The sequence below is a fragment of the Echiichthys vipera genome (genome assembly GCF_963691815.1).
Source record: "Echiichthys vipera genome assembly, chromosome: 10".
Lineage (NCBI taxonomy): Eukaryota > Metazoa > Chordata > Actinopteri > Perciformes > Trachinidae > Echiichthys > Echiichthys vipera.
In genome coordinates, this window is record NC_139835.1 from 12,422,143 (window position 1) to 12,445,341 (window position 23,199).

The following is a 23,199-nucleotide window of genomic DNA, read 5'->3' on the forward strand; positions in this document are numbered from 1 at the left end:
CAATCTAAAGGGATTTAAATTGATTAAAAGGGATATGTTTGTGTAATTTTACACGCTTCTGCAGATTGTTCCACTTGTGTGGAGCATAGTCTTTAAGAGCGACTTTTGCAATCTCAGTATTTACTTGATGTTTAGGGACCTGGTGCAATGTGAAATGATCCATAGGTACAAAAACATAGAAGATTTCCAGGTAGTTTGCCAAGGAGTGCCTCTAACTAAATAGCGTACTGTGTCAGACTATACAGTGATTACCTGCTCGCACTTCTGCAAGTCCACAATCTTGCCATCGCTGCGAATACAGTCCACGAGACGCAGTCGTGAACCCTGACCACAGACAGCATTTTCACTCAGCTGGCATGTACTCCAGTCTGCAACACACACAAACAGCAACATATCTGAGCCTCACTGTCAGACCAGCTTGTGTGCCTGTGTTAGCAGGACCACTGTCAGTTCTGACTAGGGATGCACCGATCAGACTTTTTCAGTCCTAATACCAATACTGATACTGATACCAAGAGCTGGGCTCAGCCCACTCACAAGCAAAATATATTGCCATTGTAAGTTTCTGCAAACCTTAGAAACATTAATATGAACTGTTTTTGGCACCCTTTAGCATCTGTATGAGACGCACAGGGATTTCAGCTGACTCCAATGTAAAACCATCCATGACAATATTAGACTTTTAGAGTTAGTGCTCCAGAAGTCAGGTGATGTAGTATAATGTGTCCACCAAAAAGTGACCCTGGTCTGTATGTGAGGCGTAGGGATTTAGAAAGGGTTGCAGTGGTTCAGAAGTGAAATGTTGAGATTTAACGTATCTGTGGTTTGCAGTTATGTACAATGCCAACATTTTATTCTAGTGACTAGGTTACTGGGCTTTGGGTATTGGCCGACACAGAGCACCGATGTGATACCAGTGTTTAAGCTATATGCCTCATCATGTGGAAGTGACTGGGATCTTTTTCTTCTTTTATGTTTAAGATGATCTCAGGATTGACTTAAACATTGCTTTTCTACCTTTGTAAAACTAAATCTAACAGATAAATACATAGATATTAACGAACTTAGTTGTAGTTTATAATTAAAATATTCATGTACCAATAAGTTACATAAAGAATTACACTTCAAGTGTAAACCTTTGGAATGCAGCAACAAAGTGGTCCAAACTCTATATTATGTAAATAGTATATTTACATAGAATTGAATTGAATAAATCATCCCCAACCTGGCTATTTGAGTCAGTATTGGCCCAGTATCTGATATCAGTAATGATGCATCCTAAATTCTTCATTTTTGGGATCTCTTCATTTGTCAACTGTGTCTCACGCAGGTAAGCACACATACCTTTCTTCATATTCATTCAGTTCAATACATTGGCATTGTGATTGAAGTACTGTCCCACCTGAGATTCTGTACTGGTACGAGAAGCAGGTGCTGTTGAGGACACAGGGGTCTGACTGGACCAGTTCCGGACAGGCTGAATCTTCCGAGGCTGAGAGGCGGAGGATGTGTCTGCTCCTTTTTCGTTCTGTTCCTTGGTCACAGTGCTGCACAACAATGGCAGTATTGATAAAAGTGTGTAAGTGTCAAATGTGCAGGTTTATTTTCAGAAATGAGGGGGATGGGATGAAGCTGGCTGGAGTCAAGCAGTTCTTCAGCTGGACAAAGAAAATGAAAGCTGCATCCTGCATTTGCATTTATTGACTAAGAAATGAGGATGGAATTGTAATTATGCTTTGAGTTACAGCTTTGTACAGGGGTTTATGATGATTATTTTCTCTGACAAAAACATTTGTTTGTGATTAAAACCCTAATTGATACATAAAATACAGTCTTTTTGTATTGTAATAACATAATTATTGTGTATTATGCATTGAGCATTTTGCTCTAAAAAACAAAAAAAAATGCCCCTCAGAGTAATGCCCTGTTAGATTAAATCCATCCAAAAATGATAACCTACGTTAGATGCACAACATGCTTATTTAACATGCAACATGGACTTTGAAATGGAGGTGGATGAGGAAATGAGTCTGGGTATTTCACCACTGGTCATTATCGGTATAATATGTAAGTGGACATTAAAGGCTCTGAACACCCACACAGGTGTTTTCAGTTTATCTGCTTGATGAGACCTCTTCTCAGCACTGTGTGGGTGTGTATACTGTGATTGATTGACTTCTTGAGTCACCTGTTAGCTTTGTTGCACCTGTTAAGGAAGGACAAATTACACCTATATCATTTTTAGTGGTAGATGGCTATTTGTGACCTCATAAATTCCCATCAAAGATCCGCTCACAGAGGTCTAATGAGCCACAATAACTGAAAACACCTGTGTGGGTGTTCAGTTTTGGGGAGGTCAGTTCATGTGTTGCAGTTTTATCTTGTACAAAGTATCTACTCTTTCTTTGAGATGATTTTTTTGGTCGAACTCATTTAATGAAAGAAAAGTAAATCACACGAGTCAGTTCAAGGTAAGACTCTTCTCTGCTCTTTACTTTGGTGCTAAACACAAACCTTACTTCCATCACATTGCACATTCTTTGTATAACCTGCAATTGATGCCCTTTCACACACCTTTTCTGGTTAAAGATAAGTGTGTATCATGGGGCTCTGAGATTTGTTATGAACTGTGGATCTCTCACTCATCTTTGTGTTTTGTACTCAAACGTGAATTGACCTGCCCTACACGCCAAGTCATTAGGAAGGTTTTGGTAATAAAGCAATTCTTGGTAAGATTCCTACCTATTTATCTATTGTTTAAATTTGTTTCATGGAACTAACAGCCTGCATTTGCAAGACTCTTTCTGGTTCACCGTTAAGTGTGTCCAAGAAACATTTTAAAATAAATGTATATTTTAATGTGATCAAGAAATATAAAAATATGAAAGCTAGAAAAAAAAGGAGAACCAAATTGCAATTTGTAAATTGAGACTTTCCTTTTTACAGGGAAGAACTAAAGGTGGTTACAAGCCACCCAAGGTCCCATATTATGCTGCTATTCAGGTTCCTGCTTGTATTTTGGGAACATGTTTAGTTGTTTAGATTTAATTTTCAAAAAACATATTATTTTTTCTTATACTGAATAAACCTGTCTTCACCCTCGGTCTGAAGCGGTCCGTCTCAGTGTCTATCTCTTTAAGGCCCCCTCCTGAAAAAGCCCAGTGTGTTCAGCATTGGTCAGGAATTTCGGGTCTTCTGCATCTGAGCTCTCCATGTCTCTGCGCCATCATTGCAGCCGGGGAATGACGGCTCGTTTAAAGACACAGTTTCTGAATACGGCTATGTGCATTTCTCTTTGGATTGAGCGTTTTTGATACTGTCACAGTATTTATATAGCACATTTACCTGCTTTATAATTTTAAAAAAAGGCATAAAAATCTCACTGTTTACAATATGGGACCTTTAATGTGTAAACGACAGCTCTCCAGAATTAGTTTTAGATGTTAAATTATTACTCATTACTCAGTATTGCTTCCCACCTACAGCATCACATTTTAGCTCTTCAAAATACAAGTATTTTACTCTTAATGTTACACTTATTATTACAGAACGATTATAATATAGCATCGTATATGAAATATCCTTGAAGTATGAAACTCCAGTTAACATGTTTGATGTAAATGTACAGTGTTGTCTGCATGATTCTCTATTTTTAAACAAGGTGGCAGCTTTTGTGTGAACAGGCTGAGCATTTACAGTAAAGGTAATCGAAATTTACTGACACAAATCTTTATAAACAACATCCTCCTATATCCCACACCTGAGCCCTTGAAAAGAACTAGGCCACTTGCTTGAATGGAATTCAACACAATTTGACACATACAGTTGTTGCTTCCTTCAGTGTGCCACAAATGCTATATTTTCAGACTTAATGTCTGAATAATCCTAGGTAATAATCCTAAAAGAAGGTAAACTGGCAGAAACTTGAATTTACTGCATTATCAACTTTTACACTGGGCTGATAATGATGAGTGTAATTACAGCTGTGCGATTAATAATACGAACTGTAAGAATGCCACATTTACCAAATATCTACCAAGGAACAGTGGTAGCGTGTAAATTACTCAAGTCACACTACATGGGAATGGAAATCTGTGAACAGAGAAGAAAAGGATGTGTGAAAATGTGTGATGTGGAGGAACTGTCAGCTCTAAGGGAGTCCGCAATCATCCCTCTGCTCCTGATGCTTCACGCCACGCACCTCAGTCACTGTCACCTTCTAATGAGGGGTCTCTGTGGGAGGCTCATGAATCAGCTGCAGCCGTGCAGTTGTGCCGCTAATGTTTCCACATTCCATGTACATGCATTTGAATGCTACATCCAATATGTGCAATCTGCACACTGAATAGTGCTTTTGGTTGTGGACGGTTTAGGGCCAGGTTCAGAATTTTTTTTTTACCAATAAAACCTACTACGTTCACAAAATCAATACATTATTTGCCATTGTTCTTCATTATCTATAACTGGAACCAATCCTGCAATCCTTACATAAGTTCACATAACTTTAGCTCTTCAGATACATCAGTGGACAGTGCTTGTTTGTCCCATGCCCCATCCTATCCTTATACAGTAATAACATTCACTTAGAATAACAAAACACAACCTAGATATTTACACAACCAGCTTATGGATAGACATGTTCTTGAATATGAATATAAAGTGTGGCAAAGCACAAAAGTGTTTCTTCTAACATAATTTGTCCAGTACTATTCGAATTCAGAAGACTATAGGGAAAAAAGAAAACAAAAATCAGCATTTTAGCACGTTTAAGCCCCAAAATGAACCAAATTAAACCACCTGCTGTGGTGGTATGGGTTGCATTTGACCACATATCTTTTGTAGTTCTTGCTTCTCCAACACGTACATCAATGCAGGATGTGCTAACACTCTGTAACTCTGTGCTCATTTCACGATGAGTTGAGAAAGGTGTTGCGTGACCGTCCATCGTTTTGATCTATGGAAGGAGATGTGTTGGACTATGATATCTCCAGATTCCTGCGACAACGTGACTGCCGAGAGTTTGGACGTAATAACTGTGTGAGGGGCCCTTTGACCGTCTAGTGAAGGTGTCCTAGGCAGTAAAGAAATTCGAACACAAGTCATGAGCTGGAGGTGCATGATAGACACAGGTTTGAACAGCGATCTGTCTCGGCTGTCCACTTGTGTTCAGATCACAGAAACGCCGAAGAGAGAGTTGGGCAACAGCGTACTCAAAGAGAGCATGGTGTTAACATAAAAGGCTAATGCAGTGCCCCATCATAAAGACTACTCTTTATTTCTTGTTTATTCTTGATCCTATGTGATGTTTCAAGTTTAGAGGGTCCTGGAGCTAAATACAATCACCCATAATTGCATTTTTATTGGCACAAATGGCTTTTACCTTACATTGGCCATCATGCTATTGTATGTGGATAGCAGGGAACCATCACAATGTTATTACCAGGAAGCTTTCCTTCATCACTGCGCCACCCTTGGACCTCACAACACTGCAGATCTTATCACAATCCTGCAAACACTACACAATACCCTCATTCCAGCTGAGTACAGGAATGACCCAAGGCTATACAACTATCTCTTGTTAATGTGGATGAGAATATTTTATAATAAGTATCGCTGCTTTCACTAACACTGTCCCTTTCTAAAGACAGCTTTTCCTTCCAGGTAATCTATGAAGAGTTTTGGAGGACTTTTGAAAACGGTTACAGGGGTTTAGGTTATAGGAATAGTGCAAGAACTGTTCAAAATCGTTGACTTTCCTAATTAAAGTGGCAGATGACATTTAAAATTCATAATTTTTATTGTTTGATTATTATTGTCAGGCAAGTGTAAAATCTCACATCTCAACTTTAGCTTTTACATCTTTCAAATGGCATGAGCTTTTAGGCGTCCTACTGTCCAAATACCAATTATTGCAGCTATACCATTTAAATCTAAACCACAGTGATAAAAGAGATATCTGCACACTTAGAGCTCTGCAGTGTTTTACTTTGCATAGATCTAAGTGTGTGGATATCTCTTTCATCAGTTTCGACTGAATTCTGGTTTATGAGCCCTGCCTACTTCAGAAGTTAGTCATTCGGATCGATGCACAAATACAAACACCACCATCTCTACACACTCTGTTGTGCTACATGTGTTAAATGTTTCAGGGTCGAGTAAACTGTGGAAACAAATCACCCATAACAGTTTATATGGCTGTTACAGTTTGATTGGCTTTCAAGTTAACAGTTTTAGTAATACTATTACATCAAATACATTAGACGGCTGTTTTACTTTTGTTGTGAAGAGCGCTGCAGATTGAAAGATCGAATGAGACAAAATGTCAGTGGAGAAAACTCATACTCATACTAAGTAGATAATCTCTCTATCCCCCCCACCATGTTCTTTCCCTGACTCCAATGTTCCAGCCCACTGAACTGTTATGTTTGACAGGAAACATATAACACGACTACATGGCTGGATGACTAGTAGCCTTTGGCTAAAAAACATGGACTAACCTCTACTTCATTTTCGACTGAGGGCATTAGAAAATGGGGGCACCTTAGTGGACCCAATTTAATTTGCAGTACTGAACATTGTAGTGCAAAATGGGATTTCAAAGCACACACATTTACAGAGCAGCTAGATGGATAAAGGTAACACGTCTCATTGTAACCAAATATATCTATATAAGGGAGATATTGTGGAGAATTTTCATAGCCCTGCAGCTGTTTATCATATGCATTTATAAATCTATATAATGGAGTTTAAAAACACATTGCAAATTAAGTTACAAATGAACCAGAATCCAAACTGCTGTTCAGGATTTGCTTTTGACAAGCAGCCACAAACTATAAATGATATAAACATAATTTAAAAGTGACACAATTTTTAGCATCATTGTCTCGAATACCACTATAACAATTAATACATTTTATGTAAATTAACAAACATAATAATTGATGTCAATACATACTAAACTAAAACATGCTCTATTGTAAATCAATTATTTTAATATTAGACATAAGAGTAAAACTTCAAATTATGTGTTCTATAATAGTATGCAGTTAAAACTATTCAAAATACACACAAATGTCACACCTTTTAATCAACATGGTCAATAAGAAATCTGAAAGCCTCTCTTTAATATCTCTCAAATATTTGGTTATGACCCTATTTGGCAAAAAACATGTTCAACCAACGAAGAAAACAGTCACTGGATTATTGCTTCTTACCGGAGGGCAGTTGCTCCAAGTTCCCCATGGTGCCATGACGCAGTCGTTTGGGCAGGCCAGAAAACAGACCTGGGCTCTGGGTGGCATTTCCTCCTGATCACACAGACTGTCCTCCAATGTGCTGTTCTCCTCACTTCCTGTGCCCTGCTTCACACACCTAGCAGAGCAGCAGATGCAGCTGGATAACTAGTCTCTGGGGCAATCCTAACTGTGTCCTTTCTTGAATTTTGAAAACACATTTCTAAGTTTTTGACCTCAAATAGATTTCACTCTTTCTCGCTCAGGTAACTAATTTTTTCCAACAGTGTCTCAACAATTTGTTGTCTTGGTTGTCTTAACTTGGCTTTATACCACTGACACACATATTTGAAAATTCTGTCTATTTACTGTTTTTAGGTGGAAGGACATAGGGAGGATGTCAGGCTGAATAATTGGATACATCAAGCTTGTGACTTTAATACATACACTGAATGTTGGACGATGCGGCTACACTTCCTCCCACTGTACAAATGTGAAGCCAAAATATCCAGGTAAGGGCGCCGCCATGTTAATGTTAATTTTGCAATCAGAATCTACAAAGTAATGCTCTGGTGGTAAAGTCACGTAACTGATCAAATAACTGATCAAAACCAAATGTAAAGAACGGTCACAACAGTGTGATAAGCACTACCTACATCACCAGAAACCATTACTGGGATTTTTTTCTTTTTAAATTTATACATCGGCTTTTTGGCCCATGTCCCATCCTAAACCGGAGAAGGTGGGTCTTAATGACCTTTACGGCAGCCAGCCACCAGGGGTGATAAATATGCTTTGGGTCAACTTTCAGGGAGTCCATTGTTGGCTTCTCTTACTGTCACTTTCTCCGCCAATAGAGGCCATGATCTGAAACTTTAATCTGGCTCACTGGATGTACAGTTGGGGATTAATGCCTACCATTAGGGGAGTCCCACATGCTTTCCTCTCCTTCTATGCTATATCCACTATCTATTTTGCACAGGCACAATCGCTATATACAGGGCTTAGGGCCACCCACAATTATTGTGATTGTTTTTTGCCTATCCCAGAATATTAACTTGTGCAGCCAGACCATAATCCAGCACTGGCACAGCGCTTTGGAGATCTGCCTGTCAATGGATGACTACCAAAACCTCAACCATATGGCTTTAATTTTAATAAACCAGCCATAGGGATGGAAGGTGAGAAAACTCAGATGGAAAGTACTACTCAAAATGTGTAAAGGCTAAACACAAATGCTACAGTATTACCCAGATTTAAGTGTCAGACATTTGGTCTGGTAAATTCATCACAAATATGAAATAAGTAATACATTTTTGGATTATTACAAAGAGTTCTTAGCAAACATTTTCCTTCACTCCTAAGTGTACTGTGAAAAGACTGTAACGAACCTGGAGCCTGGCAGTTTTGTTCAAATTGAAATGGAGAACATATTGGGGACTTTTAACTCTTAGAAAGAGGGTCTCTGTTAAACTGTACAGGCTGGTTGACTGGGACCCATTTTAGTTCTGTGGCTGTGACTCACACTCAAAACAAGACCAATTAAGTTTCTGAGTAAACAATAACACTGCTGCCCAGTTTGGCATTTGCCATTTCCGATGCATGATGCAGTACCACCACCCGTACGCTGCCTGAAGAAAAGGTTGACACACTTCACTGCTTTCCATTATTGCTATTTTAAGTACCATAAAAAAATCTAACAACTGTCATCGTGAAGCAGTAGTTTGTTTTTACTCTTTGTTTCCCCTGGAATTGCAAGAGTCAGGACCAGTGTCAGCTACAGAAACATTGCCAGTCTACCCCTCCCGGTGTGCGTTGCAGTGCCAGGCTAGTGGTCTGCCAAGCTTAACCCACTAACTGACCTGATCTTGCGGCTTTGGACTCCCTCCCCACATGCTGGCAGGTCGTCCACAGTGTTGATGGTGCAAATCGACCAGGGCTCGATCCTCCACTCGTATTGGCTGCATTCACTGTGGCACGGCGAAGCCTCGTACACCTGCACGCATACATGTGCAAAGACACACATGAACAGACACACACATACAAACACACATGAAAAGGGATACACACGCGGGATTATAGCAAGAAAGCAGAAAAGTAAGAAATCAGCTCACAACACACACACATGCACGCAGGCACGCAGGCACGCACGCACGCACGCACACACGCACGCACACACTATAGGATTGGTGCATACCCTTGAAGGAATGCAGAAGATATTTGGGACACTTTCACTTTTCATAGTACACTAATGAGGTGTATTGCTTGTGGGGTTTTATTTGCTTAATAAACAATGACAAAAAAATAAAGAAATATAAACCTAACAACAAGGTATAATTCTTAACCTTAATCTAGGAATCTATGTCAACACAAGAACACAATATATGCTAGTATTCTCTTCATTTTGCATTTCTGTTTTACATTAAGCACTTGTGCAGGATATGCATATTGCTAAATTGCTAAATTATTATTTTTAATACTGGAATAAACCAGCAACTAGAGTACGCATGGTATGGAGAGAACAGCATGCAGTGTGTAAAACGACAATGACCATGGCAATAGGCCCTTCAACTGAGGATGAAATTGGCAGGATGTTGAGCCTATTTCACTGCTCCCCACTCAACCAGTGACTCTGTCACGTCTGTATAACCAAGGGAACAGCCAGTGCAAAGCTCCTGTAAACACATGTTTACTCTCAATCTATGTAACAGTCTGCCACAGTAAAAGGTATACTCTAGAGGACAATTTGTGGCAAAAGCTATCACAGGCTGTAATGGGTGTCTGTAAGTGTGTGTTTGTGTGTGTGTGTGTGTGTGTGTGTGCAGACTATAGAGTGGGAATGAGTGTTGAGTATTCCCTCCTCTACGGGCCACACAGATGCCTATTACACACCCTCATCATCTCCCATCTGTCCCTGCAGATGCCCCTGCTGGGTAAACTGGCAACTATTCTGCTCCCACTTTCTCCAACATGACTGCAGAAACAATTTCAGCTTAGCAGCTAATTATCACCAAGCTAAAAAAAAGGCTTTCTGCTCACTTTCACAAGTATATACACAATTTATTGAGTTTAAAGCAGGTGCACTACGACACACAGAACAGAAAAATACTGAATTTATTCCGTAAGTACATCGTTGGTCACACACATTTACGAAGACATGTCAATCGCAGTTAGAATCAGCTGGTAAAGACCGGATTCTCTCATTGGATATATCAATCCCCATCTCCTGCTCTTTTGTTCTATTGTAGACTTTTTTGAGGGATAAGGGTCACAATAATGTCTCAGTTTCTTTGAGAAAAGTCTCAAAAGGGTTTGATTATTTTTATAATATAATATAATTTAATGAAGTCCTTTAGAAAAGGTCCCTCCACTTAAAAGGCAGATGGAATATCATCCAAATGCACCTCATAGAAATGATTTCCATCCATGTAGCACTTTCTCCAATCAAACTATTGTTCTTTCTCTCGACCAAAAGAGCAAAAAGGTCACAGCAGTATATGTGACTTAGACAGATCTGGCATGCATTTTGTCTTCATTAGCTATAGCAGAGTATATGTACAGAATGAACGGCACTGACCTGAGCCTGCGTGGTTGTCCGTATTAGCAGTGCATGACAAGCCAGAAGTTGGGCAGGGGAGAGAAGAACAATGATATGATCATTAGTTTAGATTTTGCCTGCAGTTACAGAAATGTATAGTTTTTCCTAAATTAGATTTTTTTTTAATACACTTCATTCTGCTCCGTGTTTCATTAATGAGGGTAAAGGAGGATGAAGTACTTCATCATCTGAAGTGAATCTACCAGTCCTGGATATTTTGCCAAACTGCATGATTCATAGTGTTGAGAGTTTTAAAGTGCTGCAGTTGGTTGCAACAGCTGTGCAATGGCCAGACCTGCAGCTTTAGGCAACTCCGAGAAATTAATTTGTCTGGAGATGGCGAGAGGGAAGACGGCGCGAATGAGCATATGCTCAGAGAAGCTGTGTGCTCTGTATCTAAACAAAGTTACTAAAAGTAAGTGTTATGTTGTTCAGGCTGATTTATTTGTTCACTGTGAAAGGGGCATTCAAATAGAAATCCCTGACCAAAGACAGCACTAAACCTTTCCTGTAAACATATAGACCTTTGAACTGGACATTTACTGGATTCACAGAGAGCTTGTTTGTGCCAACTACTGTATGATTCATACATGCAGGTAAATGGACATAGCAGGAGTTTGCATCCTTGTATATGCTGCAAAGCCCCCTGGATGCCAAAACAGTCCCTTTTTCCTTCTCCATACATTTATTCATGACTCTACATATGAATGGGACAAGCTCAGGATCAGGTTAAACTTAATTGCTTTTTAAGAGTAAATAGCTAATGATCACTGAATTTAAAGCAGTTGTAATCAACATTCAGATCATTTATATAGCAGCAAACAAATATTAGCTGTGTCAAAATACAGTGGAGTAATGGCATCCTGAACAGATAATGAAGTCACTTTTCCTCTATGTGTGTTATAATCTGAGTTGCTCTCTTTTTTGTTTTGATAGCCTATCCGGCCATGCGTGATCGTACATGTGGTGATGAAAAAACATCTATATTTCATGTATGACGAAACAAACTGGAAGAGACATGTTGAGGTAATCCTGGCCCACTTTTTTTTTTTATCATCATTTCAAGTAAAGATCCTTTAAAGGTCCCATATGATACTAATTTTCAGGCTCATACTTGTATTTTGTCTGCATATGTGGATGACTTTAACGGCACTGTAGCAGCACTTTCTACATAAAAATTGTCATGTGTATGGCATGTAAAAACCATCATTGTTAAACTCTCTCAAATGCTTTATGAGATAATAGTAATGACTTCCAACGGAAATACATACACATCTGTAAAATCTTGGTGAAAACCCCATGTACACAGACAAACATAAATACACAGGTGCAAACACAATGATGCATGTGCATATATACAAACAAATATACACACATATACAAACGAACACATGAAGTGCAGAGAGAAAATGGGACAGGAAGCTCTCTTTTAACAAAAATCTCTCTAACTGTCATTGTGCGGCTACAACTTCAAATAGACTGTCAGCATGCCCATAAATGAGTTAGAAACCAATGGCTCCTCCGAGAACCACAGTAGGATATATTCCCATGTGATGATGACCTCTCAAATATACTCATGAAATAAAAAGTTGAAAATGTGCCAAAATATAATTCAGCCAAGGATGACTGCCTGTGTGAGTCGGACATCTATTTGTGCTCGGAAAAGACATACTGCTGCAAAAAGAACCCCTGTTTTTGCTGAAAAGTGAAATCTAAGCTACTATAAATGATTTAGATGAGAGAAGATATAAGGAACCACAGCCACAAGGCCTTCCGCATTTTGCAAAAGAAAGTCTTAGCTGTCCAAATAACCAACGTACCGTACCAAAAAACGGTAAACCACACATTTATTTGGAAAAGCTAAATCAAAACAACAAAATCTGCAAAAAAAACAACAATGTTTGAGCAACAATAGACTGTCCTTACTGAGGCAATAAGAAGTCTGAGATTGTCATCTGCTACTAAACCCAGCTGACACACTGATCCCTTCACACTTCCTTGTGATTTAACACTGGGGGGATAACACAGATGTCTCCTGAGGTGAGCACAACTCTGCCATGAGGAAAATATAAGGGATCAAAGCACTCATGGTATTCTGCAAGCAACTTGAAATATCTAAAGATGGAACGTAGCTACTTACCGTGTTGGGTAAGCCACTTTAAAAGCAGAGCTACCAATTAATTTACACTGGAAGACGATGTTCTACAGTAAGGCTACCCTAGGGAGACTTCTACTTTTGTCAATTAAAGCTACCGCGAAACAGTTATTCAAACTGCTTGGTAAAACAATGATAAAATGAATAATGTACTTGTGATAGGAAATTATAACAAAATATGAAACAATGGGCTTTCTTACAGGTCATATATAAACCATGAGTTACTCTATATGGCCAACTGTTCATGGGAAAGTGTAAGGAATGTTTATACAATGTCTAAGAGGGACATTGCACCAATGCACGGTTATTCAGTTAGCCTGGTAACTCCTAAAATAGCAATGGCTGGTCAAAGAGGGGTAGAATTACAGTAAAAATTTAATTAAGTATTAAATTATGTAGTTCACTACTTGCAAACACTGGCTCTTACCTCTTACTGTGTTCAAAATATAACAGCATTCTAATTGTTCCTGGAATACATACCGTAATAATCTTTGACTACTGAGTTGGTTTTCATACTCTTACGTACTGTCTTCCAATTAGGTCATTTTCCACCAAGGAAGTCAATGAATCATGGACCTTACAAGATTTATATCTGACATACTTCTTGGACCACTGCATGGGCTCTACCACAGCGCAAGGAGGTGACTTTACATAATTACACACATTTGTTTGCCATCAAGTTCTTTCTTCACAGCTCTGAAATAATTTCCTTTTCTCATTCAATATATTAGGACACAGCTCAACAAGACAAGAGTGTGTCAACAGAGAGATTCCACATCCACTTGTTAATAGCTATGGTCAAAGATCTTTGTCATATACTTACACAAACATTTGGAGACGAGCCGACCTCACTTTCATGGTTCAAACTAGCACTGTATACTTCAGGTAAAAACAAATCTTATCAATACAGGAAACACTGGTAAAGCCACAACACAGTTCACAGTCACAACAAAACGTAGGCCCCATCTGGACTCATTTGTCTTATGTTTCTTCCTGTTTAGTGTTAATTCTGCTGTCTATCTCTTTTTATTGTTAAGAATGCATCTTTTTTCTAATACTGTTGTCACAATAAACACATTCTTAAACAGCCATTTTTGTACCAGACTCAAATGTAAAGAGTAAATGAATTGATTGGCGTTGTAGTGTTAATACACTGTACAATTGTAAGTACAATGACTATACAGTCAAATTTAGATACTGTAAATACAAATAAAGACTCTTTTATTGGATTAATGTGGAGTTAAAACAAGAGTTTGGTGGCTGTATTGATGATGTATTAGATTATAAAGCTCCCAGCAAATGTGTAACAATCATGTTTTTGAAAAAATAAGATTTATTTTTTTCTGTTGATCCCTAGCGGGGAAATTCGGTTGTTGAAGCAGTACAACAGAAATAACAGAAATAACTACAAATAAGTATACAAAATAACAAAAATAAATACTAAAGTACATAGACTAGAATATAAAATATACCGATTTTTATACATATAAATGACATGGTAAAGTCAGTAGTGCTGATAAAGTGACTTTAGGTGTGATTAATAGCAGTCAACAGGTGTCTGTAAACATGTACCAGCATATGGTGTTTGTCTCTAGTAAAATAATAGAATATAATTTGATTCAATGTAACATATTAATATAACAAAGTATGATATGGTCGTAGCATTAGGGTATATGGTATGAGACAGAGTAAGGTGCAGTATTGTCGTGACAGAGTACAATAACATAATAGACAGTATAGTACAATAATAAAATATATCTCGTAAATAGTAGAAGTAGAGCTAAAGCAGAAGTGAAATCATCCCTGTTATCAAATGTTGAGCATGTATTTAATATTCACCCAGCCACCCAATACAATCCTTTTTGTAATTAGCAGATAGAAGCTGTGATTAACCTTTGTATCTGAAGTAAATGCTGTGGACCATCTGGGTGGCTAGAGGCTTTAAGCAAAGATAGAGAGTGGGTAGCCTTCTTGGGAGGCAGCGCTTCCGGCTGCTTTAACTATATGCATGGTTTGTAATGCAGGGAGACACCTTGCTTTTTGGATTGGGCCTACGGAGGGAGAATAATACATGCCCAAGCATTGCTCTATGTTAATTACACATCATTGGCCTTAGGTAGCTCCATCAGCAGTTGGCTCCAAAAGTGTTTCATCCTAATGAAGGAGAGGGATGAGCTTAGATCCTGGGTGCACTCAGGTAGAAACAAGAACATTTGTTCTCTTTAATCTTTTCTGATATTTGGGATTCATCCATTCTCCAGGCTTGCTGTGGGCTGCTGTTGGCTATTGACAAATGGACAGCATCCAGATGGATGAAAGATTTCATTTTTACAAAATTTGCTTTAGATCATAATGGACCCCAGATGAATTCCAATTCTTTGGAAACCCCCTTATCTGAGTGCACAGTCAACTCCTCTCTCATAATAAAAAGTAATAAAGGGCATTATTTTTGCTCTGGTCAGAGTCAGTTAATGGTTTCGTTTCATTCCAAATTTGTAGCAAACCAAAACGCATCACTCCAAACTAAATGAGAATGTTCACTCCAATTAGCTGTGTTCTGGACAAGTACATATTTCTGTGAGAGAAACGTTGTTGAATTATCTGGCTAGCCATTACAGCTACACAAGCCGCTACAGTTTGCATGCTCTCTCACATCCCAGAATACAAAGCACACCTGAACACAGGATACACCTATTATTTGACTAGTTGACCATTTAAATTTTTGTTTACATTGTCATTCTAAATGGCTACTTTTTCCCATTCAAAGGTGTATTTTTCTTGAAAAATGCCAAATTCTAAAGTTACCTCTTGCTCATTGTACTTCACTTTCAGCCAGGCTCCTGTGATTCACATTTTCTTCCTCTAATAGAAAATCAGATGGCAAGAAGATGCCCACATGGTGAAGACAGAGGACCAGGTCAAATAAAAGCCAAACTGTGCTAAAATAAGCTAAGCTAAGGGAATTAACCAGCAACTACAGTAGAAAGGTTGAAAGCAGTTATAGGGACTAACAAACACAATAACATTAGGCAGTTATAAATACAAAACTAGAACAAAATATACAAGTCAAGAATTAAAGGGACAAAGTGATTTAACAAAGTTGTTCTTGTTTATTTAAAGACCTCATAATTGCACTTGAATAAGGTAATGAGCAAGGCAGCTTATATTGTTGAACAGCAGCTGTCCTGTCACATTAACAGCAGATCATCATAATGCTTAGTGAGGCAGAAACCCATACCAGATGTCTAAAGACAAACTGGGAGCAACTGTTAAACACCTGGGTGTTACAGTATGGTTGTCTGATGATGTAGATGTAGACCACAACAGTAGGCAGGATCTCTTTCTTATACTGTATTGTATGTGGAGAATTCTAGCACCAACTGACCTGCCAAAAGATCTTATGGCTTAATGTAGTGGGTGGCAGGTTTTGCACATAATCGATTGTTTGGTCATTCTTTCAACCCCACACACTCTAGGGAAACCAAAGAGCACCCCAGAACAGAGCAAGACTCCCTCATTAGTTTGACTAGTCTCAAGAGAGACTCTCTTGAGACTAGTCTAGTCTACATGACAAAATGTCCTCAAGCAAGATACAGAACACATAATTCATCAAATAGTTAGGCCAGTGCTTTTCTGTATTTTACCAGGTGCGGTCGGACAGTGCATTGCCCTGTCAAAGTCCACCTAAAGCATCTTGGTTTTAACATTGGGCTGGAGGCCGTTCCACCACAGTTATCACTACACAAATGATCCAGCTGATAACAGGAAATAGGACTCCACACAATCCTCATCCACCCTGATACATAGCCGGTTTATATACAGCAGCCGATACAAAGCTGAGCTCACCATGCAGGGCTCTAAAGTAGGCAAGGACAAGCCTTTCCACTCTCTTCATATGCTTGGAATAGGAACCGGCCAATGTGAAGCCATTCCCTTACAATGTACCACCAAGGGATATTCTGTATACTCTCTAGTGTAATTCAAAGAGAACACATCCACCTAATAAGCAGCAATAAGCTCATGTGAACCAGCCGGCAGACTGCCCTGTACAGCCGTGTGATGTTTATGACCGGCCCATTAAGTTAAAACTCTTCAGAATTCAGCATGTTCCTTTGAAAATCTACATATCTTTATAAACCATACACAGAAAGAGTGCAACCTCTATATATAACACTTGTTGTCTGTCTACATCTCACTCATGGTTGCTAGAGTGTCAGACTCACTGCTGACTTTTGTTTAGCCTCTTATCTTGATCTAATTATTTTTATTCAGACGCTACATAACTTTCATGACTACAAATATAAAATGACCAACAATATAACTTGTTTTTTGTTCATAAATGAATGTTGAATGGTCGGAGCAAAGCCTCATGGGAAATGGAAACTGCGTATCGCTCCAATAATTGCTCCGTGTTTATCCAATGAACGAATGGGAATGAATAAGCAGCTGTCAGACCGAGACAAAGCGGGCAAGGTTGGAGTAGTGGATTTTCTTACAGTGGAAAAGGAATCGGATTTGCCTGTTTGATTCGCTCAGTTACACCTGATGGAGGACAAGAAGAGAAAGGAGAAAGGAGGGGCTGAAAAGGCCAGAATGAAGAAGAAGATGCTGGAAGAGAAAGCATCCAAATTATCAAAAGTCACAGATTTATTCTGAAACCAGAACCAGACGTCAACTAGTGATGCAGGTGAGTTGACAGTAAAACGGTTAGCTCAAGCTTTGACATTGATGTGAATTAGAAAAACATTTGAGCTGAGTTCTTCCTCAGTGGGGGTGGTGTCGTCATATCACGGTCTGCACCGCGAGTTTCGCACGCACGCACGCCCGCACGCCCGCACGCACGCACGCACGCACGCACACACGCACGCACGCACGCACACAATCTCCTCTATGAAAAGCAGCATTGATAAACAGCCAATGGCCATGAGTTAATTGAGCATGACTGTAGTCCGGTAGCTAATTTTTTTTTAGGTCTATTTAGAATAAATTAACAGAAAATAAAGCTGTCAAAAAACTCTATGCTGTTGAGTTTATGACATTTCTCTAGTGGTGTGGAGAAAATCTGAATTTCACAACCTAAAATAATCTCGAGTTTCACTTGAAACCAATTAAACAAGGGATATGTCAAAGGGTTTAAAGCCTATTTACAAACATCACCCTTATCAAATAACCTTAATTTACCAAACCAGGCCAGGACAAAGCTCACTACAACAGTGCCAACAAACATTAATATGTTGAAATAAGCGTGTGCTCACATGATTAGTCAAAATATACTGCTAACTACTAGCTAATAGCATGAAGCGTCTCAATTTATATCTCAATATATTTCCTAAGAAGGAAGAATCAAAAGACTTGGCAGAGGTAGATGGCAGCACCATAAGAGCTTAGCCCCCATGACATACCTAAGCCGATCTGTGTGGAAGCAATAAAAAGCCCTCAACAAATGAATGCCTTTAATAAACTATAACTGATTGTTTTCTAGCCTGTTCGTCTCAAAAGGCACCACAGCAAAGCTCAAAGTATGGTGAGAAAATAAGCACCACTCCAGCATCAAATACTTAATTTGGTGAAAATGAGCAAGCTTTGGAACTAAATATCAACAATGGTGATACATACGATGAAAAACCTTTTCCGAGACTTGCAATGATCCAGAGGTTCCAACAGCACAGGCAGAAAAACATTCACTTCTGCCTTAAAGTGTGCGATTGTGGTCAACTTCTAATAATAAATCCATCACTGCCTGGAGTCACAGTATGCTGTCATCAGTAGTGAATTTGAAGCGTGTTCTGAGGTGGCATAATCAGACTGTCTTCTTGCAGGTTTGCTGATTAAAGGCTATTTAGAGGATCAGCAGCTATAGGTGAAAAAAAAGAGTGAGGTGAGTGAGACAGAGGAGTTCATTGGATATGAATTGTAGATAAAGCCACTGAATTGCCTGTTTAAAGCTTACAGGCTTGCCATATAGCGGCCAATATTTTTTTTCGTCCTATGATTTACATTTATGCTTCTATCTTAATGTCACGGTGCTTGCCATGTTACCTAGCAGTGAGCAATTTCACTTGCAAAAACATAACACTCCCAGTTCAACTGTGACACTTAACGTGAGGGTGCAGGACTGTGATTTCACCTGTATTCAGAGTGAAACCCACGTTCACCACAAGATAGACAGGGTTTTCACATCAATGCGGCATACTTATGAAGTATGAAAGTAATAATTATATTCCTCTGAACTCTGAATATTGTTAAGGAACATCTAGCCATTTGAATCCAGGTATGTGTCATGGCTAAGCGCTGTTGCCCACACAATGCCCACATAGCCATGACACAGACCTGGATTAAAATGGATGAAATATCTCTTTAAGAGGAGGGACACGAGTGCACCTCAACTAATAATGATACTTTTTATTTGTACAGTGCTTTAAAAGATACACTCAAAGGCACTTTACACATACTGTAATAAAATCAACAGAAATAGTAGAAGCAATAACAGTATGAAAGAATTTCCGGTTGGGTTGGGAGAATAATCAGAGATTCAAAGATGATTTAAATAGCTGTGTTTCAGTGTGGTTTTAAAAGAGGGGAGTCGGGGAGAATGTCTGAGGTGTTGGGGGAGAGTGCTCCAGAGGGAGAGGGCAGCAATGGTAAAGGCCCTGTCCCCGCAGGTTCAGTGCTTGGACTGGTTGAAAGGGGTGGATCTGTGGTTGCATGTAGGAGTATGTCAGTGCAGGAGGTACATGAGGGTGCTAGGTTGTGAAGGGCTCTCTAGGTGATGAGGAGAATTTTGAACTGGAATGTTTGTTGAATGGGGAGCAAGTGGAGTTTGCATCAAGGCAAAAATGGCTACAATGCTTATCAAAGTCCTTATTCTCAAATCAAAGCACATTATCTCCGTCTATACAGCATGTGGCATCCACAACACATCAGTGAGACAGAAAGCATCAGTTTCATTTCCACTCTGACCTGCAGTTGCATCAAGCAGATCAAAACATCAAGAGCCCAAATGAACATCATAGGCCTATTGATTTTGCTGTATTCAATAAAAAGGAGGATGTGATTCTACGGAAATGAGGATTTTACAGTGACCGCAGGCAGTGATATTCTGAGAACAGAAATATATAGAAACTATAATTTGTGAATTGGTAATGTAATGCAAAATCCAAAATAGTGAAAAGGAGAAAATGGTTAGACGCAATTCCTTTGTGTCCTATGCCAGGTTATCAGCCCCACACAAACAAAGACACCCGTCTTGTAACCATATAGAATGCTCTCACACACACACAAACCTCCCACCACACACAACAACATATGGTAGAGGAGCCTCGGAGGTGGACAGGAAGAATGCTTCTCCATAGGACAGGGCCATTTTGGAGGCCCCAGGCGTTAATAGAATGGAAAATAACCATCTGATGTGCACAGTGGATGGCAGACAGTCAAGACAGTTCCATTAAATTATATGGAAATAGTGCATACACCACATGATATCTCAGCATTTGGCAGCAAACTCTTGTGGGAGTTTTGATGAAATTCAAATGTCTATTTTAATTATAGATCCGATTTGTGTGCTTTGCCTTGACATCTGTGAGTTCTCTGTGGCAGTCTCTCAGGGCATCCTGTATTCAAATATGGGCCGCAAATAGCTTTACTGTAGAATCAATCTGAGAAGATTGTTCGCTTCATCTGCATTTTGATATTTTCAGGTATTTTTATACTAATTTTTAAAAAGCAGCGATATATACAGTGCAGATCAACATTAGAGAACAAAGTATTAATTCTTAATTTATTCTGAAATAACGTTATTTTTTATTGTTCATAATTTGCTAGAATATCCGCAGTGGCTATACCACTGCTGTACTAGCATGTGTTTTTAAATTACCAAGGCACTTCAACAAAAACCTTTATTCTGTAAAAAAAAAACAGTGAGCAAAATTAAAGAAAAGTAATTAGTGTCAGAAGAGAACACTTAAATGTTAATGTTTTCTTCTATAGGGTTCAAAAAATGAATAGAAAGTGTAGAGGCCACAGCCTTGAATGACTTCAGCCCATCTGTGCCCACAGGACATCACTATTTTCTCACACTGCTCTGGTTTGATCTTGGTCCATTCTTCAGTCTCCTCCACAGTTCGGTAACTGTAGTGGGTTTCTTAGACATTACTTTGTTGCCAAGGATTTTTCAGAGATTATCTATGGGGTTTAGATCTGGACTCTGGGCTGGTCATTTCATTGTTTCATTATTCTTAACCAGTTGCAGTGTGACAGGGGACATTGTTGTGCATGAAAATGTTACAAAAGAAAAGCCTTGTAACAGATTGTGGTGTGTGAACTCTAGGGGTGTCCCAGACTGAAGTTTCTCATAGTCTAATCAGTTTTTTTTTGCTCTTGAAAAACGGCTCTGATCCGGGGTGGCGAGCCATGGACATGAAGCAGACAGCAGCGGCTGCCGGGAGTCCAGCACTGCGAGGTCACGTGTGTCAGGCAGAGGGTTACTGAGAGATGTGATTTCTGATAGGAGCATCTTATTAAAAGTATTTGTTGTTATAACATCAATGTGTTTTGTTTGTATCTTTCTTTGACAATAGCTGAAGGTATATTTAGAACTGTAGTTTTCCTTTCACGGCGCTGTGTCAGTATGTTTCGGATTGAACGTCTATAATGAAAAACAACAAATGAGCAAATATTCAAATTAAATGATGCTGATGATTAAACAGTTGCAGACTGTTGTATTTTTGACGCCCAGATAGATTTAAAGCCCAGCCAAGATGCACTCTGACGGTGCCGGATCCTGGATAGTACAACTTAGTCTACGAAGGGGAGGGGGTTATTCCTGCACACTAAAGAAAAAGATTAAAAGCACATGAGTTATTTTGACATTTTTAGCAACAGTATTTATTAATAGGTTTATATTTATACTCAAATAGGCTAATTATCTTGGTTTATTTGGAGAAAGCAAGCATCTATATGTAAAATCAGACATTCAGCACCCCCAGAGCCACACATTTTTTTTTTATCATAACCACATTTTGCGATCATTCGACTGTGAGATTGGCGGTGGAATCAGGCTCCTCGGATTTAATCGTTGAAAAGTCGACTATTCGGGGTCACCCCTAGTGAACTCCACCTGATCTAATAAAGAGCAAGACAGGGCTTAATACAGCCCCATGCACACTGCGTCAAGATGCAGAGATTCAAACTTGACAGGCCTGCTGATTTTGGTTGATAAGCTGTGATTAGACAATTGCTGTACTGGGGGTTTACTGAAAACACACCTACAGTACAATTAGTAATATTCCATTGAAACTTAGTTTTTTAATTATTCTTTTCCCACTTAATCACTGGATTCTTAGTATGCGAAGAGATCCCACAGAGACAGGTTTTCAGTGAGGTGATGCATAAATTATTCATCTTGATTACACTTGCTCTTGATCACCTTTTAACAATGCAGAAAGCCTGCCTCATTAGCGGCACACTTACGTTATACTTCACAGTCCAACTCTAACACAGTCTGTTCCACGTTGTGGCCATTTTTGCTCATTATTTTCACAGTGGCACTTTGTCTTTTTCTCTGTCTCCCTCTCTATCTCTCTCCCTATCTTACTTGCTCACTCGGCCATGTGATAAGAGGATGAGTTGCAGTGCACTGTAAATTTCATCTCTGTCAAGCCAGTCACTTCTGGCTGTGGCTCGAGGGGAAACATCTGCTGGTCGGAGCAAGCTAGAGAGTAGTTCACAGTTGGTGATGAGAGAGCGTGGCTCTCACACAAAAAGTGTTTGTGTGAGAGCCATTAGAAATGTGAATATTCTTTGTCATTCTGCACCCTACCAGAGACTTAATTAAGTGCTAATGATAAAATGAGGGCTGAGCGGTGAAGTGCACTGGCTCAAGGAGAAAGACACTCTTTTCTGAGTCAAGAAGTCACTTGTGGCCACCTAGAAGTTTCCTTCTTTTTCACAACAATGCCTATTGAAGGAGAGTAGAGGTTAGAGTATTGTTCCGCCCACACATTGGACAGATGTACTTCACTTTAAATGGCCAATTTGATAATGTTAACAATGAAGCCTCATTCACCCTCAGGATACATCCACGAGGGCACTGGCAACAGCGAGCTCCAATTTCAGTTGCAGAGGTTATTGCAGGGCAGTACTACAGGGGCCATATAGACTTTGTTAGTGGACACTTAACCATCTGTACACAAATCTGCACGAGAGCACACTGGGAT

At 39.2% G+C, this 23,199-nt stretch overlaps 1 protein-coding gene across 1 annotated transcript in view; it reads right to left on the bottom strand.

Annotated features, from left to right (window-relative positions):
- The window catches only part of thsd7ba (thrombospondin, type I, domain containing 7Ba), a gene marked incomplete at both ends in the record, with an annotated part of 152,679 nt that overhangs the window by 18,020 nt on the left and 111,460 nt on the right, over positions 1 to 23,199 (bottom strand). Inside the window, 4 exons of the mRNA XM_083921867.1 lie at positions 253 to 368; positions 1,403 to 1,547; positions 7,215 to 7,371; positions 9,095 to 9,228. Coding sequence (XP_083777993.1) covers positions 253 to 368; positions 1,403 to 1,547; positions 7,215 to 7,371; positions 9,095 to 9,228 — 552 coding nt within the window. The remainder of the gene's footprint in view (positions 1 to 252; positions 369 to 1,402; positions 1,548 to 7,214; positions 7,372 to 9,094; positions 9,229 to 23,199) is intronic.